General features: G+C 38.3%; 1 protein-coding gene, 1 long non-coding RNA gene and 1 pseudogene across 7 annotated transcripts; 1 reads left to right on the top strand and 2 right to left on the bottom strand.

Moving 5' to 3' along the window:
- Positions 1–2,218: 2,218 nt before the first annotated feature.
- LOC104698682 (threonine--tRNA ligase, chloroplastic/mitochondrial 2) lies at positions 2,219–5,208 on the top strand. 2 transcript variants are annotated; one of them, XM_010468734.3, is made up of 8 exons: positions 2,219–2,646; positions 2,861–3,007; positions 3,094–3,241; positions 3,356–3,609; positions 3,688–4,065; positions 4,151–4,459; positions 4,534–4,734; positions 4,816–5,208. In XM_010468734.3, exons 1-8 carry the CDS (start codon positions 2,392–2,394, stop codon positions 5,074–5,076), a joined length of 1,953 nt encoding a protein of 650 aa, XP_010467036.1. In that variant the 5' UTR covers positions 2,219–2,391; the 3' UTR covers positions 5,077–5,208. The 2 variants fall into 2 exon arrangements, with proteins under 2 accessions (XP_010467036.1, XP_087342816.1); XM_087486690.1 differs by having other exon boundaries at positions 2,295–2,646; positions 3,339–3,609.
- LOC104747155 (putative F-box protein At2g04810 pseudogene) lies at positions 4,867–6,914 on the bottom strand (annotated as a pseudogene). The gene has a single exon (XR_015581305.1). The product of XR_015581305.1 is annotated as a putative F-box protein At2g04810 pseudogene (transcript).
- Positions 6,915–9,450: 2,536 nt separating this feature from the next.
- On the bottom strand, positions 9,451–16,849 carry LOC147926890 (uncharacterized). Of its 4 annotated transcripts, none has more exons than XR_015581731.1 (6): positions 16,670–16,849; positions 16,419–16,586; positions 16,244–16,319; positions 10,050–16,026; positions 9,875–9,950; positions 9,451–9,664 (listed from the first exon to the last, which is right to left on the bottom strand). It is a non-coding gene; the product is annotated as an uncharacterized LOC147926890 (long non-coding RNA). The 4 variants fall into 4 exon arrangements; XR_015581734.1 differs by having other exon boundaries at positions 16,419–16,573; positions 16,670–16,830; XR_015581733.1 differs by lacking the exon at positions 16,244–16,319 and having other exon boundaries at positions 16,670–16,830.
- Between the last annotated feature and the right edge of the window lie 1,229 nt (positions 16,850–18,078).

Below are 18,078 nucleotides of genomic sequence, written 5' to 3' on the forward strand. Positions count from 1 at the left end.
TTCCTCAGAAGAACACTGTGGGGGAAACAACAATCTGCCCAATAGAGGATTACAAACCAGAAATTCATTGAGAGGCTTGTGCAAGTATTTTAGACCCTGAACACATTGGTGTGATTGACTAGCGCAAGATGGCCATCGAGATCAACATTAGATACTGAGTCTATTGACCAAGACCTACATGTTCCACTTTAATGGCGAATCACAAGCTGCTTAAACACTCAAACCAATTCTTTCTTGATGCTCAACATGTAGGATTCATAAAGTGCACGGTGTGTTCACTGGCGAAGCTAGAAAATTAGTACATCAGGATAACAAAAAATTCAAGGGGTCAATTCTGTTATAAGAAAAAAAAAATTTTACAGGGGTCAGTTGTGCTATTTTACAAGGATTAATTTGGTTTTTTCCTTAAAAGTTTAATTAATTTTAAAATTTCACTAGAGAAAATTGACCCATATGTTTCTATCCTACCTCCATCCATGGGTGTGTGACATGTTTTTCTGCATACACTGCAACTTTAAATGGCACTAGACATGTGCTGAAGTTCGAAAGACAGCAGACTTATCAGACATCTAGTCATGCAAAGTTTGAGTTTGTGGCTGAGAGGCATGGATTGAAGAATCATGGAGTGTGTAACACCGAGGTCATGGTTGCAACCATATGACATGTAGATTCACCATGCAAATGTCATAACTTTATATTAATTATTAATGTGTTTAACTTTAAAATATGAGTTTAAATTTAAATAAAAATATATTATGAATTTTAATTTTCTAGGTTATATGTCGGTTTGTGTTTATTTCACAATTAAACAAAATTTTATGTCGGTTTTGGGTTGACAAATGAGAATTAAAGTTTATATTTTACAATTAAAAGAGATTACATGTCGGTTTGAGTTGACAAATGGGAATTAAGGTTTAGATCTTATAATTAAAAGAGATTACATGTCGATTTGGGTTGAAAAATGAGAATTAGAGCTTAGATTTTATAGTTAAAAAAAATTATATGTCGGTTTGGGTTAAAGAGTTTATATTTTACAATTAAAAGAAATTCTATGTCGGTTTGGATTTATTTAACTAAAAAAAATTTATATTTTTTTTGTTAAAGATCTTTTAAAATATATATTTGATTTATTTTATTTTATATGACATGTCATTATTAGATTTTTGATATATTTATATGTAGATTAGTTTAATTGTTTTTTTTTTTTTTCATATACATGAAAATGAAACCCTATATTTCATTGCTTTATAACTATATATTATAAAAAACCTTGTTCTTCTCTGGTTTTCCTAATTTTAAAATGATTTGTAATTTTATTGGTTTGTTTAAATATTAAAAAATTTGTTGTTGGAGATTTTCAATTCATTGGTTATGTATGTTGTTTGTTAGCAGAAATGGATACTCCAGATGTCGCATTTGAAGTGTTGGTACGCCTTCCATTGAAGAGCATCGCACAATTTAGATCACGTGAACGAGGAATGGAAACTTTTGATCGACTCTGATTCCTTCTTCTGGCACTTGAAATCTTGGGTCACCATGGATGCAAAACATGGGGACTTACTCGTTCTCCAGGATCTTTAGTGAGTTTTTTTGTCGAGTCAACAATGGGTGGATCTTGATTTATGTAGTCTTAGGTAGTTACTACCTATTAGTCTTAGGTAGCACTGATGGATGGATCTTGATTTACGTAGAAGCTAGGGATGGAGCTCCTATGTATTACGTTGGAAACCCTAGCTTTGTCACAAGAATGGTTTCAAATCCCGCTCTCTCCTTTACTTTATCGCCAAGATCTTATGAAATTATGGAGGTACGATAGTTTCAACGATATTGGATTGGTTACAAAGATTCATAGTGGTGTTGTTGTGAGTTACAAGGTTGTGTGGATGATCACTCGCGATGCTACTAAAGTCGATTTTGCGATTTACTCATTTGATATAGTGAAGTGGGAAACTCGAAATGTGACTTGTCTTCAACAGTTCAACTTATGGTTCAATCAGCACAAGACGATTGCTTTGAATGGGATTTTCCACTGGTTTTCAAATCTCAACAGTTGTTTTGTAGCCTACGACTTCTATGGTGGTCATGCTGCTGCTGATGGGTGTTGTGCCGTATATTTCCCTGATAGTGGACAAGATTATGACTTACCGCGTTTTAGGAGAACCATCACAACCTCGGAATCTGTATAAATGAACTTTTTCGGTTTGGTTTGGTTTGGTTTATAATTACGTTCGTGTTAACAAACAAGAAAAAACGTGAAAACGCTATTTATCACGACTGTAAAACAAAACGCAAACGTGGTTCTTATGTTTCTCCTCCATTTCATCAATCCACTCATAAAGAGAAAACTTCCACCACAGATTCTCATTCTCGCGGGGGTCTCTTGTCACACTAATGGCCTCTTCTCATTCTCTTCTCTTCTCTTCCTCCTTCCTTTCCAAACCCTCTTCCTTCACTTCTTCTCTTAAACGGCTCGTTTACGTTCCCACTCGGCGATTCTGGCCAAGGCAGCGACATGGGTTCTCCACCGTCTTCGCCGTCGCCACCGAGCCGGCTATCTCCAGCACCGGACCTAAAAAAACAGAACCAGCAACGGTCCCGCTTCCTAGTAACGAATCATCCGATAAGCTGCTCAAAATTCGCCACACGGTACACACTTATGTTGGCTCTGTTTCTGGTTTTGGGAGTCTGAGTTCGATTAGTGGACTTTATGAGAAGTGTTAAATTTGATCAATTTCTGAACTTTTATGTTGTTAGCAAAGTTGGGTTCTGCAAAAGAGTTTGGATTTTGATTCCATTTGCATGTGAAATGTTGAGGTTTTATGCATATAGAGCTGAATTAGAGTGATTTATGTGGATACAGTGTGCACATGTGATGGCCATGGCAGTTCAGAAACTCTTCCCTGATGCTAAAGTGACTATAGGTCCATGGATTGATAACGGTTTCTACTACGATTTTGATATGGAGCCTCTAACAGATAAAGACCTCAAGAGGATCAAGAAAGAGATGGTGAGTTTTTTTCTTTCTTTCTTTCTGATGAAGTCTTTTGAGGAGTTAATGTTTTTGATATTTTGAAGTATTTATTCATGTGGTAGGATCGTATTATTAGTCGGAATTTACCACTTTTAAGAGAAGAGGTTTCTAGAGAAGAAGCGCAGAAAAGGATCATGGCGATAAACGAGCCTTATAAGATGGAGATTTTAGAGGGTATCAAGGAAGAACCCATTACAGTTTATCATATTGGTACGCTGTTGCTTCTTGCTTAGTTTTTTTTTGTTTTTGTTTAATTTGTTTGTAATTTGGTTTTGGTAATAGCTTGTCTCCCTCCATCTTATGCCAGTTCGAATGCCCATCTAGGTAATGAATGGTGGGATCTTTGTGCGGGTCCTCATGTCGAGACCACAGGGAAGATAAACAAGAAAGCTGTCGAACTAGAATCTGTTGCTGGTGCATACTGGAGAGGAGATGAAAAGAGGCAAATGCTTCAGAGGATCTATGGAACTGCTTGGGAGACTGAAGAACAACTAAAAGCATATCTTCATTTTAAAGAAGAAGCTAAACGCCGAGATCATAGGCGCATTGGCCAAGACCTCGATCTGTTTTCCATCCAGGTACAGCCAAGCTTTCATTTCAGTTTCACAATGATATTAGACTTTTGGAAAATCGTTGCATAAGCTTTTCAACTTCAGGACGAAGCTGGAGGAGGATTAGTGTTTTGGCATCCAAAAGGTGCGATTGTTAGAAACATTATTGAAGAATCGTGGAAGAAGATGCATGTCGAGCATGGTTATGATTTGATCTATACCCCTCATGTCGCCAAAGCTGATCTGTGGAAGATCAGTGGTCACTTGGACTTCTACAGAGAGAATATGTATGATCAAATGGAGATTGAGGATGAGCTTTATCAACTCCGACCCATGAATTGCCCTTACCACATCTTGCTTTACCAAAGAAAGCGTCAATCATATAGAGATTTGCCCATAAGAGTTGCAGAACTTGGTACAGTTTACAGATACGAGTTGTCTGGTAGCTTACATGGCCTTTTCCGTGTCAGAGGGTTCACACAGGTTACCTCAGACGTCTTTAATCTAATAGTTAACCCGAATCTTATAAAAGTACTAGGATTTACTTAACCAACCTTTGCTTTGCCAGGACGATGCACACATATTTTGTTTAGAGGATCAGATCAAAGATGAGATCAGAGGTGTCCTAGATCTCACAGAAGAGATATTGTCGAGGTTTGGGTTCAACAAGTATGAGGTTAACTTATCAACTAGACCTGAAAAATCAGTTGGAGGTGATGATATATGGGAAAAGGCAACGTGTGCCCTTAGGGATGCTTTAGATGATAAGGGATGGAGCTATGAGATTGATGAAGGAGGTGGTGCCTTTTATGGCCCAAAAATCGACCTTAAGATTGAAGATGCATTAGGAAGAAAATGGCAGTGCTCAACTATACAGGTAAGAAGAAAGTTTCATCTACTCTTATAAATCCCAGGCTACTTTCTTGTTAACCTGTTCTTGTTGGCACGCAGGTCGACTTCAATCTTCCTCAGCGATTTGACATTACTTATGTAGACACAAACTCAGACAAGAAACGTCCTATAATGATCCACAGAGCGGTCTTGGGATCATTAGAAAGATTTTTCGGGGTTCTCATAGAACATTATGCAGGGGACTTCCCGCTATGGCTCTCTCCTGTTCAAGTCCGGGTTTTACCTGTCACAGACAATCAGGTTAACTTGTGCTGTCTCTTAAGTCCTTGATGAAAAAAATTTATGTCAACTTCAAGTTCTGACTTAATGAGGGGTTTGCAGTTGGAGTTCTGCAAGGAAGTGAGTACGAAACTGAGAGCTTGTGGAGTGAGGGCTGAGTTGTGCCATGGGGAGAGATTGCCGAAACTCATAAGAAACGCAGAGACACAAAAGATCCCGTTAATGGCGGTTGTAGGACCTAAGGAAGTCGAGACTGGAACTGTTACCGTTAGATCGAGGTTTGGAGGAGAGCTTGGAACCATTCCTGTTGATGACTTCATCAACAAAATCAACATTGCAGTTGAAACCAGAACTGCTCTGTAACTTTGATGTAAGAGTAGAAAGACTACACAGATGATCTGTTAAGAATATATTTATTTATCTTTGTATTCTTTTGTAACTTAAAGAAATGTAAGACTTGTCGATAAGTTTTGTTATGACACATACCCTTTTAAAGATTTGGAGTGTCAAGTAACATCTTTGGTTCTTCACATTTCATATTCAACTTTCTAGTGGATTAGTTTTAAATGACATTACCATCAAAACAGTTGGTAATGTTGAATAACACTAGAATAATAAGCTCCCTAATAAGCAACTACCCCAACAAACCACTGAGTTTTGTTTATGGAAAAATAGGATTGCTTAGGCCATTCTACTATACCTGTGGCAATATCAAAGACACCGCAGTTGGAAACACGATGTTCATGATCTTGATGGTCTGGCCAAACATCTTTGTCGACGAAATAGATAGAATCACGCTTGGTTCCACAACCCAAATCTTCAAGAGAAAGAGCTACTGTAACCCCATGACCAAAACTCAACATCTCATCTCCAATAGAATAAACTCTTTCCCACTTGAAACTCTCAAGATTCATCTTAAAGATGTAAAACAAAAGTGTCTCTTCATACAACACTTGTTTAAGGCTCAAGATGATCAGAACCTCACCTGATTCACGAATCGCTAGTTTCCTCTTCCAAACGTATTCCCACTCTTGCTCAACGAAGTCAAACGGATGATTCCAATACTGGTTTGAGAAATTTTCCGCTGTGGGATAATATTCAAAGAAATCGAAAATCCTGATGTGATGATTAGCTGTGTAAAGATAAAGCTTATTTTTCTCACAAGCCATGTCAAACAAAACCATACTTCTCCCATCGTGATTCAGATTACACCACGAACCATCTCCGTTCTTGTATGTGAACAAGTAATGCTGTTTGAAAGTCCAAGCAACCACATACTCACCCGTTGTCTCGTCAATCCACAGAACAGCTACCGAGTTTTTCCATTCAACGGCGTCAAAGTCAGACGGCACTTTATCCTTACGAGAATTAGGCCCCAAGAAGTACCCCGATCCTGGTTCGAAGGTTACTTTCCCGCCACGTATTGGTGAGTGCATTGATGGAAGATTGATCCTTCTCCGCGTTGAAAAGTTCAAAATATAGAAATGGAGACCAAGATCAACCATGAGGAGCCAGTTTCCGAAGGTAGCCATACAATAGCTATTGTGGGTGAGCCGTCCGAGTTTTACTGTGTTTTCTTCTACGGTGGGAGAATCACCTAGGTGTATGATCCGCCCTGGACACGGGGGCTTGTTCGCGCATGTTTTCCACACTGAGTACCAATTCGAACAAACTGTTTTTGCTCGGTGTGAATCAACAGGGTTCCTTAAGGTTTCGAAGATCTTGCGCAAAACATCGGGGGAAAGGTTGGACCAATCGGCATATCTTGACACTCTTGGTCTCTTCTTCTTCTTTCTCATCACGCCGTTCTCCATGTCTTCCTTCAGTCACTTTCACCGATCACACTAGCTAGGGTTTTTTTGATTCTTAACTAATGGGTAACTAATGGGGTTTCCATTTATAAAAGAAAGAGACAAGGATACACTAGGGTATTTGGTTTCTCTTTTACTATAATGGGCCTAACCGAAGTTAGCGAATTAATTTTGTTTTACTAAATGGTTATAACAAATTATAACATCAAAGTAATATACAAAAGATAATATTGCATCCACACCCACTTTCTCAAACTCTAATAACACTCACACCCACTTTCTATTACTACTATACTTTACCCCTATGAAATTACATTTTGCCCCTTCAAACTCATTTCACTCACTTTTTACTCTCTCACCAAACCAAACACATCTCAACTCTTTCTCTCTCTCTTCTCTTTCTCTCTCTTATTACGACATATATATATATATATATATATATATATTTTTTTTTTTTCTTTTTCCTCTACTTTATTCTTTGGTTTATATCTCTCCTTTTTATTATTTTATTTATTGTAACACTTTAGTTAGTTATTATCAAAAAATTATCTGTTTATTTTTATACAATATCTATTAATTATATTTTTCTACATTTTAAAATGTAGATTGCTATATATTTTTTAAATTAGTATATTATACACTTTCTATTTTTAGTTGAACATTTGTTCACTAATAAGTGGATGACCAGTTACAGTAAGTTATGTTTAATGTAACTGGTCATCCACTTATTATTGAGTAAATGTTCAACTTTTAAGTTGAATTGGCACATTTTTAGTTGAATTTTTTTATTAATGAAATAAGTTTTGTCCATTACAATATATAGGAGTACTTTAACAAAACCACTTAATGAATTTTACTCTTGTTTGCATCAAAACACAAATTACTATAATTGATCATCCACTTATAGTAAACAAATGTTCAACTAAAATTTTTACATGATGTGTCTAGATCTACTTTTATGGTTTGGTACAACGATACATCGAATCCATATGACCATGATCATGTGGATACTATTATAATTTGTGGATACAAGTTACACATGTGTATAGTATCTTCAAATCCATATGGAGTTAGTGCATTAATGTTCACTTTTAATATACATGGTTAGGATTTCATATTTTGTGTCTAGTATTTAGTGTGTTAGGCTTAAAGATTTAGGTGTAGTATTCTACTCATATCCACATGACCATAGATATATGGATTTGATGTTGTCGTTATATCTTAAACCCTAAATCTAAGCTCTAAACCCTAACCCCTAAACCCAAAACATTGACATGGTGATGTGTTACTAGTATCCACAAACTTTTTAATTAAGTAGGTTTTTATATGTTTTAAAAATTTTAAAGCATAAGTAAGTATCCACAGTTTACTATCCATTTATCGTTAATCAAATGTTCAGCTAAAAATGGATAGCATACAATTTATTCATCTAAAATTTTAAAGCATAAGTAAGTATCCACAGTTTACCATCCATTTATCGTCAATCAAATGTTCAGCTAAAAATGGATAGCATACAATTTATTCATCTAAAATATAGCAAAGTGCATCTTAAAATGTAGAAAAAATGTAATCATAGTCTTTTGTGTAAAAAATTATACAAAATTTATTAATAATAACTAAATAAATGATAATAAAGATAAAAGAAAAAAAAGAAAAGTGAGAGAGAGAAAGAAAAGAGGAAGGGAAAAAAAATAGACAAAATTTATTTTTTTCTTAGAATCAACAGATACTAGAGTAGTAAATTGTTGTCAAAGACAAGGGCAAACTTGTCTTGGTTTTATGCAAACTCAGCCAAAACACTCCCAAAAGTACACCACATTCAAGAAGTAGGTATGGATGCAAGGGACTTTGGGAAAAGTGGGTCTATGTGCAATTCTCTCTATACAAAAAGCTCTTATTGTACATCATTTATATATATATATATATATATATATATATAACATCTCTAAAGCGGAAAGACTATAGAATATAGATATGTTAGAAATATAATTTTAATAATTTTGTAAAAAGTAAATAATTTAATTAATAATAAATTGCAAAATAAGAATTTGACCAATTACGTATAACCAAGTGTCATATGGGTTTCTTAGCACAATTCTTCAAAGATTCTCAAAACACAGAGTTCTCTATGAAACTCTCTCATGCTTTTTAATAACTTTTAATATATAAAAATACCGTGAGAAACTACCGATGCAAATACTCTAAAAGCATGGCCACTAGTCGTTTCTCTTAGAGATACTCTCAATTAAAAATTAAAAATATAATAAAAGAAATCAAAAATTGAGAAACGTTTCTCCATTGAACATCGTAAGAATCGTTTCTTTGACGTATAGCAGTTTATGATTAGTTAATTTTTTTTTACAAATCTATTATTTAAAAATATAATCTATATAATAATAACAATCTGAATAAATTCCAATAACATATGCGATTTTTCGTCGTACCTTTTCGTGAAATAATTTTTTATATATATATTTTAAAAATCATACAGTTGCGTCTATTCATTGTAGAGTTGTATTTTTTACCGTAAAAAAAAATCATATGGTTGCGTCTGTTCAGTGTAAAGTTGTGTCTTTTCACCATATCTTATTCACAACTTTTCGTTCCAATAGTTATATTTATCTACATGTTTATGTCTTTTGAACTATTTGTCTCTTATTAGATAACTAATAATTAAATCAAAATTTTAAATAATCATACAGTGTTTGTTCATACGGTTGCGTCTGTTCAGTGTAGAGTTGTGTCTTTTCACCATAGTTTATTTACAACTTTTTGTTCTAATAGTTATATTTATCTAAATGTTTATGTCTGAAAAGACCGACCTTTTTTTTTTAATAATAAATAAAAAATATAGAATATAATATAATAATAAACTACAACTAGTGGTCCCATACACACTAGCCACCTAACCACAATCACAATCATCAGCGGAAAACATTACCAATATCTAATAAATATAAATAGCCAATATTAATTTTAATCATAAACTAATGATCCAAACAACATCCAAAAAACCAGCAATCCTAAACAACATTCTAGGACTCCAATCTAGCAACCTAACAGAAGCCAAACAACCAAACAAACCACTAGAACATCCTCCTCTTCATCGCCCTGATTCCACGGTCACACTTTGCCTTTACCTGCACCACAAACACATATTGCAATGCATGAGTATTTAATAAACACTCAGTAAGAAAATCTTCTCATCTACTGGGCTATACACACAAGCAATAGAGACATCTCTAACCATCAACCAACAATCATCAATCAACAATCAACAAGCCAAACCACACATAAACAAGCAGATTAGAGAAATCTCCAGCTTAGATAAGTCATGGTCATGCACTTACCTTAACAAGTAATTCACAAAACTAAATACAACCAAATGAGAGGCTTTCCAATATCCAAGAACAACCAAACTTGTTCCTACAACCAATCACAACAACAAACAAATATTGAAAACAAACTGCCAGAAAAAACAGAAAAGAACAACCTCACAAGTGAAAACACGAAATCAAAACGAACCGTTAACTTTCTAATCCCTCCGGTGAAAAGCAAGGTCTATACGTCCAGAAGCTTCGCCCAAAATTTCAGCACGATCGGATCTCAGATGAAACCACAATCGATCCCGTAACACCCGCTGGTCTCAATTCGCGAATGAGAAGAAACGCCCCACGAAACTGCCAATATCTCCTAGAATATTAACCCAAATTCACTTCTGTAAAAATGCGAGTGTACGAAAATCTCTTAGATACAACCATACCAAAAAACAGTACCTTTCAAAACGATTTGACCAGTCGAATCCTCCTTCTACCAAATCCTGACAGTTCTGTTTCTCTCTTAACACTAAGGAAAAAGCTTGTTCTCCTTCTCTTTCTCCTTTGCACCAAATAACCAACACTTAACTGTCTTTCTCTCCCTCTCTCAGATGAAAATGTCGACCAAAACACAAAAGCATGAGAGGAGGCGTGAGTTGAGAAAGAAATTAGGACTTTTTGGTTTAATTAGATTAAACCAGGATTTAATTAAACCAAAATTAATTAAAATCCACTCTTTTGGTTTACTCAACATAACCCAAACTCTATTCCCGGAACACGGATGTTACAATTCTCCCCCACCAACATAGATTCGTCCTCGAATCTCGAACAACCATCAGTTAAGGACTCCCGTGCAACCGTCTCCACGGCCCGCACTCCTGGGACCGAGCTACAGAAGGTCACCTCTAGGCGATAGACTCACGCTCCAGGCGTCATTTGCTCTTGACTTTTTGGACTTTCCTTTACTCATAGGCCTAAACCTTGAGTTTTTATTGGCTCCTCATCAGACCTAAGTCTGCATGCCAAATGTTGGCTCCTCATCGGGCCTAAACCCGCATGCCATAATATATATAAGGAAAAATCCAAACTCGTCTCTCGGGTCGTCACCCTACAGCACGCCTCCGGATCGTCATCCGAAGTCGATATACCAACCATACTCCCAAGTCACAAAGTCTCCGACTATGCCAGTACTAGGAGAACCAAGGTCCCCCAAGAGTCGCGAGCAAACGATTCTGAACACGTCTAAGTCCTATCCCTATCCAGGTTTCCTTCCCGTGGCTCGCGTAAAACATCTAAATGTCCTACCAACCACATATCCCCTCACTGGAATACCTCATGACCACACAAGGATCATATACATGCCACAAGGGCCGCCACAAAGGCCAAACAAATGTCCTAAAGAGGACCGCCACCAAGGCCAAACAAATGTCCTAAAGAGGACCGCCACCAAGGCCACTCGTCCCGAAGGACCGTCACAAAGACCATCTGTCCTAAAGGACCGTCACAAAGACCATCTGTCCCGAAGGACCGTCACAAAGACACTCTGACTAAACAGCCTGCCACAAAGGCCAAATAATTAGCTAAACAGCCCACCACAAAGGCCACACAATGGCTAAACAGCCCGCCACAAAGGCCACACACGGCTAAACAGCCCGCCACAAAGGCTACACAATGTCTAAAAAGACCGCCACACATGGGCACACTGACTCAAAAGTCCACCACTAAGGCCACACAAGACCTTCCAAGGCTCTCCACCGCTAAAATGGACAAATTCTAACTCCCGTAAAACTTTCCATATTTAGCACTTTCCATTTTTGGAAACTTTCCACTTTTGGAAACTTCTATTCCAGGAAAACTTTCCTCCAAAACCTCGCCTCACGGAAACTTTGTACCCCGAGCACCACCCCATCTTGTTACTGAGTCGCACAACCAACCACCCTAAGCGACCAGTAACAAGAGAGATGGGCTGGAATACTCCATTCCCGCTCCAGCCACGGATTACAGATGGGACCTAGCTAGACAAGTTCAAGTCGCGGCTTGCTTCTCATACCACTTCTTAAACCTTGCCTTCATCTTCGCCTCAGGTTCCCAAATCTGCTCCTCAACACCATCACAGTCCCACAGGACTCTCATCAAAGGAATCTTCTTCCTCCAAAGTTCCTTGATCCTCCTCTCGAGAACCCTCACTAGTCTCGCCTCCAATGTCATGTTAGGCTGAAGATCCTCAAGAATCTTAGCTAACACCTGCTCACCCTCACGGAGACACTTCCGCAACATAGACACATGGAAAACCTTATGGAATGCACGCATAACCTCGGGTAACTCCAGTCTATATGCCACTGGTCTAACCCGCTCAATCACTCTGAATGGCCTATATACCTCGGACTCAACTTAGTCTCTGACAATGACCTGTTCGGACCCGCAACATGGCCATCTTGAGGTACACTCTGTCTCCTACCAGAAACTCAAGATCTCTCCTCCTCTTATCAGCATAACTTCTCTGCCTCTCCTAAGCCTCCTTCATGTTCAGCTTGAGAACCCGAATCTTCTTTGAGGTCTCCTGAACAAAACTAGCACCAAACATGCTCCTCTCCCCCACCTGAGTCCAGCATAACGGTGTACGACATGGTCTCCCATACAAAGCCTCATAAGGAGCCATCTTAATACTCGGCTGATAACTGTTGTTGTAAGCAAACTCTACCAGGTTCAGGTGATCCGCCCAATGGCCACCCAATCCAACACACACAAATTCAGCAAATCCTCCAGCGTCTGGATCGTCCTCTCAGACTATCCATCTGTCTGGAGATGATAAGCTGTACTCATATGCACCTTAGTGCCCATCTCTGCCTGAAATGCCTTCCAGAACACCGAAGTGAACTTAGAATCCCTATCAGACACAATGCTCACCGGCACCCCATGCAATCTGACTATCTCCCTCACATACTTCTTAGCTAAGACCGCTGCTCCATCAGTCTTCTTAATGGCCAGAAAATGTGCTGACTTAGTCAACCGGTCCACAATGACCCAAATAGCATCAAAGGTCCGTGACACTAGCAATCCTACTACAAAATTCATAGTGATCATATCCCACTTCCACTCTGGAATGGATAGACTCTTTAGTAATCCGCTTGGAACCTGATGCTCAGCCTTCACCAGCTGACACACGTCGCACCTCGCGACCCAACTAGCTATAACCTTCTTCATCCCGACCTAATGATAGTACCTCTTGAGATCACGGTACATCTTAGTCGCTCCTGGATGAATAGAAAACATGCTCGCATGAGCCTCCCTCAAGATCTCCTATCTCAAATCCTCATCCTTGGGCACACAAATCCGACCGCGCACCAAGATAGTACCATTAGCTGAGACCTGATACTTTGAATCAATATCCTTAAAGACATTCACCAGCCCCAAATTCTTCTCCTGAGCCAACCACACCCTGCTTAGAAGATCCGCTCCATAAGCCGCCTCCTAACCCAATGGCTCTCGAGAAACCGCACACAAGCTCAACGCACTGATCTCTCCTACCAGAGACTTCATCTCCTGGTCCTGTAGTAACCTGTCAAACCAAGAAAATTCCTGATCTCAGTGACATTCTGTAGTCTAGGCCAATCCCTGATAGCCTGAATCTTCTCCAGATCTACAGAAACTCACTCTGCAGAAACAATGTGACCCAGAGAACCCCATCTCACGCTGCCAAAAACTACACTTGCTCAACTTAGCAAACAACTTCTGCTCCCGCAGCTTCTCCAGAACTGCCCTCAAATTCACTGCATACTCCTTAGGACTCTTAGAAAATACCAGGATATCGTCGATGAAAATGATGACAGACACATCCAGAAACTCCTGAAACACACTGTTCATCAATCTCATAAACGCTGTTGGTACGTTAGTCAACCCAAAAAGGCATCTCCACGAACTCATAATGCCCATACCTCATCCTGAAAGCTGTCTTTCTCACATCTGCCTCATCTATCGGTATCCGATGATAACCCGACGCCAGATCTACCTTAGAGAACCAAGTAGCACCCCTCAACTGATCCAACAACTCATCGATCCTAGGAAGAGGGTACTTGTTCTTCAGAGTGACCCGGTTCAAACCCCAATAATCAATGCACAACCGGAAACTCCCCACAATGATACACTAGGACGGATGAATCTCTTACAAATCCTCTAGCTGCTTCTTCAGCTCTGCCAAACAAACACTCAAGTATGCCGACATCAACTCGAAGCCACCTGAATGTCAACCCTCTTGTTCGTCCAAGAACCTCTAGTAACTTGTTTCTTAGGGAAAACTTCCACAAGATAGATTAATCCAAAATTAGCTTTCCGCTTAGCTATTCTCCACAACAAATCATCAATACGAGCGTAATAAAACAAACAAGTACCATACGTTCGCATATTCCGATTCATTGTATCAAATGCTTTGCAGACCGCTAACTTAACCTACTTGACTTGTTTCCCCCCCCCCCAGCAAGCTTACCAAAACCTTAAATCTAGTAATCCTGTCCATCTCCAATGAACTTCATCCACCATCATCGCAATGATTAGTTTATCCTGCCATGAAGGCTTCTCGTGAATCTTATGTACCTGGCAACCATGCCCTTACCGGCTCATATCTGCTGCAGCTCTCCTTCCCGGGACTCCAGCACCACCGGCCACTCAATCCTGGCACATCAGCCACACATTCTTGACCACTCTGGTCATAAAACCCTGGCCCACCGGCCAACATAATCCTAAAATCCTAGATTAAACCATCATCACTCTCGAGGTCTACATTCCGTCGTTATGTTCATACTCACGTTCTATACATTGCTTGCTCCCAACTCTTCCTCTCTTAGGTCGCAACCTTTGAGCCATACCGATCTTACTCTTAGACCAGCGTCTTCGAGTTATACCGTTTCACTCTTGGACCACAATCCTCAAGATCTCGGTATCAGGGGAACTACTCATGCCCTCAGGGGATTATTATCCCCTCTGCCACTCTCGGAGCCCTCAGCCCCTCTAGCTATCGCTATTCAGGGGAATCACCATTCCCTTAGGAGCAACAATCCTTAACGACTATAAACATCTCTCGACACAAAGTACCTCCTGTGGTCCGAGTATAACATTGCAATGTTACACCTGCCCACTAAACTTCTAATATCCAACTGGATTAACCCCCAAACAGAGAAATATCTGCTCCAACTGCATATGTCCACCTATCCGCCTCTCTAGGTCTGATACCTCTTGAGATACCAGTCATCTACAACCGCTCCATCCTCTTAACATAAGGTGGAAAGTCCTCAACATCCACAGCCCTCGGCTGCACCCCGCCACATGCGGTACAACTAGAGCCTACACTGGTACCCCTCTCGGTAACCGCTCCAACAGCACGCCAACAGATCCGCCAAGCGATCATCTCGACCCTGGGCTCCACCTGCTGCAACCCCACACCTGGGTTCCCAGAACCCCCGGCACGCTCACCGGCTAACCCCCTCTGGTCCCTCCTGATACGCTTGCGACCCTTTGATGTACCTCCTCGTGGAACTCTGGACCACACACTCGCTGGCCTCGGGACCCACCCGACAATGACCACGAACACGTCCTCGTCCACGACCAACAACTCAAACACCTTATCCACTGATCTTCCAAGAACGGAGGCTAACAAGCAGAAAACAAATCAATACCACACAAAGAAACATAACAATAACTCACCGTGGAATCTCACTGAAGGCTTGAAGAGGATGTTCTAGGACTCCATGCCACACACAATTGACTAACTCACATAATCAATCAATGCATGCAATCCAAAATATCACAACAGAAACCTAGCGAACCCAAACCTAGAACCGTAAGGGCTCTGATACTAAAATGAAAAGACCGACATTTTTTTTTTAATAATAAATAATAAATATAGAATATAATATAATAATAAACTACAACTAGTGGTCCCATACACACTAGCCACCTAACCACAATCACAATTGTCAGCGGTAAACATTACCAATATCCAATAAATATAAATAGCCAATATTAATTATAATCATAAACTAATGATCCAAACAACATCCAAAGAACCAACAATCCTAAACAACATTCTAGGACTCCACTCTAGCAACCTAACAGAAGCCAGACAACCAAACAAACCACTAGAACATCCTCCTTTTCATCGCCATGATTTCACGATCACACTTTGCCTTTACCTGCACCACAAACACATATTGCAATGCATGAGTATTTAATAAACACTCAGTAAGGCAATCCTCCCATCTACTGAGCTATACACACAAGCAATAGAGACATCTCTAACCATCAACCAACAATCATCAATCAACAATCAACAATTAACAAGTCAAACAACACATAAACAAGCAGATTAGAGAAATCTCCAGCTTAGATAAGCCATGGTCCTGCACTTACCTTAACAAGTGATTCACAAAACTAAATACAACCAAATGAGAGGCTTTCCAATATCCAAAAACAACCAAACTTGTTCCTACAACCAATCACAACAACAAACAAATATTGAAAACAAACTGCCAGAAAAAACAGAAAAGAACAACCTCACAAGTGAAACCACGAAATAAAAACGAACCGTTAACTTTCTAATCCCTCCGGTGAAAAGCAAGGTCTATACGTCCAGAAGCTTCGCCCAAAATTTCAGCACGATCGGATCTCAGATGAAACCACAATCGATCCCGTAACACCCACTGGTCTCAATCCGCGAATGAGAAGAAACGCCCCACGAAACTGCCAATATCTCCTAGAATATTAACCCAAATTCACTTCTGTAAAAAGGCGAGTGTACGAAAATTTCTTATCTACAACCATACCAAAAATCAGTACCTTTCAAAATGATTTGACCAATCGAATCCTCCTTCTCCCAAACCCTGACAGTTCTGTTTCTCTCTTAACACTAAGGAAAAAGCTTCTTCTCATTCTCTTTCTCCTTTGAACCAAATAACCAACACTTAACTGTCTTCCTCTCCCTCTCTCAGATGAAAATGTCGACCAAAACACAAAAGCATGAGAGGAGGCGTGAGTTGAGAAAGAAATAGGCTTTTTGGTTTAATTAGAATAAACCAGGATTTAATTAAACCAAAATTAATTAAAATCCACGCTTTTGGTTTACTCAACATAACCCAAACTCTATTCCCGGAACACGGATGCTACAATGTCTTTCGAACTATTTGTCTCTTATTAGATAACTAATAATTAAATCATTGTTTGCTGACACAAAGTTTTCGTTTCATGCTGAAACTAAATAATATGAACTTTAATATCCAATATCCAACATTATTCTATAATGTAACTAAAGATTTTAGAAATCTATAATAATAGCAATCTGAATAAATGCCAATAATAGTTGCGATTTTTCGTCGTACCTTTTCGTGAAATAATTTTTTAATATTTATTTTTAAAAAATCATACAGTTGCGTCTGTTCATTGAGAGTTGTGTTTTTTACCATAAAAAAAATCATACGGTTGCGTTTGTTCAGTGTAGAGTTGTGTCTTTTCACCATATCTTATTCACAACTTTTCGTTCCAACAGTTATATTTATCTAAATGTTTATGTCTTTTGAACTATTTGTCTCTTATAAGATAACTAATAATTAAATCAAAATTTTTAATATTTATTTTTTAAAAATTATACAGTTGTGTTTGTTCATTGTAGAATTGTGTTTTTTATAGTAAAAAAAATCATACGGTTGCGTTTGTTCAGTGTAGAGTTGTGTCTTTTCACCATATCTTATTCAAACTTTTTCGTTCCAATAGTTATATATATCTAAATGTTTATGTATTTTGAACTATTTTTCTCTTTTTAGATAACTAATAATTAAATCATTGTTAGCTGACACAAAGTTTGAATAATTAAATCAAAATTTTTAATATTTTTTTTTAAAAAATCATACAGTTGTGTCTGGTTATTGTAGAATTGTGTCTTTTACCGTAAAAAAATCAAACGGTTGTGTTTGTTCAGTGTAGAGTTGTGTCTTTTCACCATATCTTATTCACAACTTTTCGTTCCAATAGTTATATTTATCTAAATGTTTATGTATTTTGAACTATTTGTCTTTTATTAGATAACTAATAATTAAATCATTGTTAGCTGACACAAAGTTTTCGTTTCATGCTAAAACTAAATAATATGAACTTTAATATCCAATTTCCAACATTATTCTGTAATGTAACTAAAGATTTTAGAAATGATTATATTAATAGAAATATTTAATCAACTTTAATTATGTAACTTA

The sequence above is a fragment of the Camelina sativa genome, chromosome 15, assembly GCF_030686135.1.
Source record: "Camelina sativa cultivar CO46 ecotype springtype chromosome 15, ASM3068613v1".
Classification (NCBI taxonomy): domain Eukaryota; kingdom Viridiplantae; phylum Streptophyta; class Magnoliopsida; order Brassicales; family Brassicaceae; genus Camelina; species Camelina sativa.

What these genes read in the sequence shown, in the direction of transcription:
- LOC104698682 (XM_010468734.3), top strand. Translation starts at nt 2,392, where the DNA reads ATGGCCTCTTCTCATTCTCTTCTCTTCTCTTCCTCCTTCCTTTCCAAA. An exon ending in AGAGGATCAAGAAAGAGATG is followed by an intron (nt 3,008 to 3,093) that starts GTGAGTTTTTTT and finishes TTCATGTGGTAG; the next exon opens with GATCGTATTATTAGTCGGAA. An exon ending in GTGTCAGAGGGTTCACACAG is followed by an intron (nt 4,066 to 4,150) that starts GTTACCTCAGAC and finishes TTGCTTTGCCAG; the next exon opens with GACGATGCACACATATTTTG.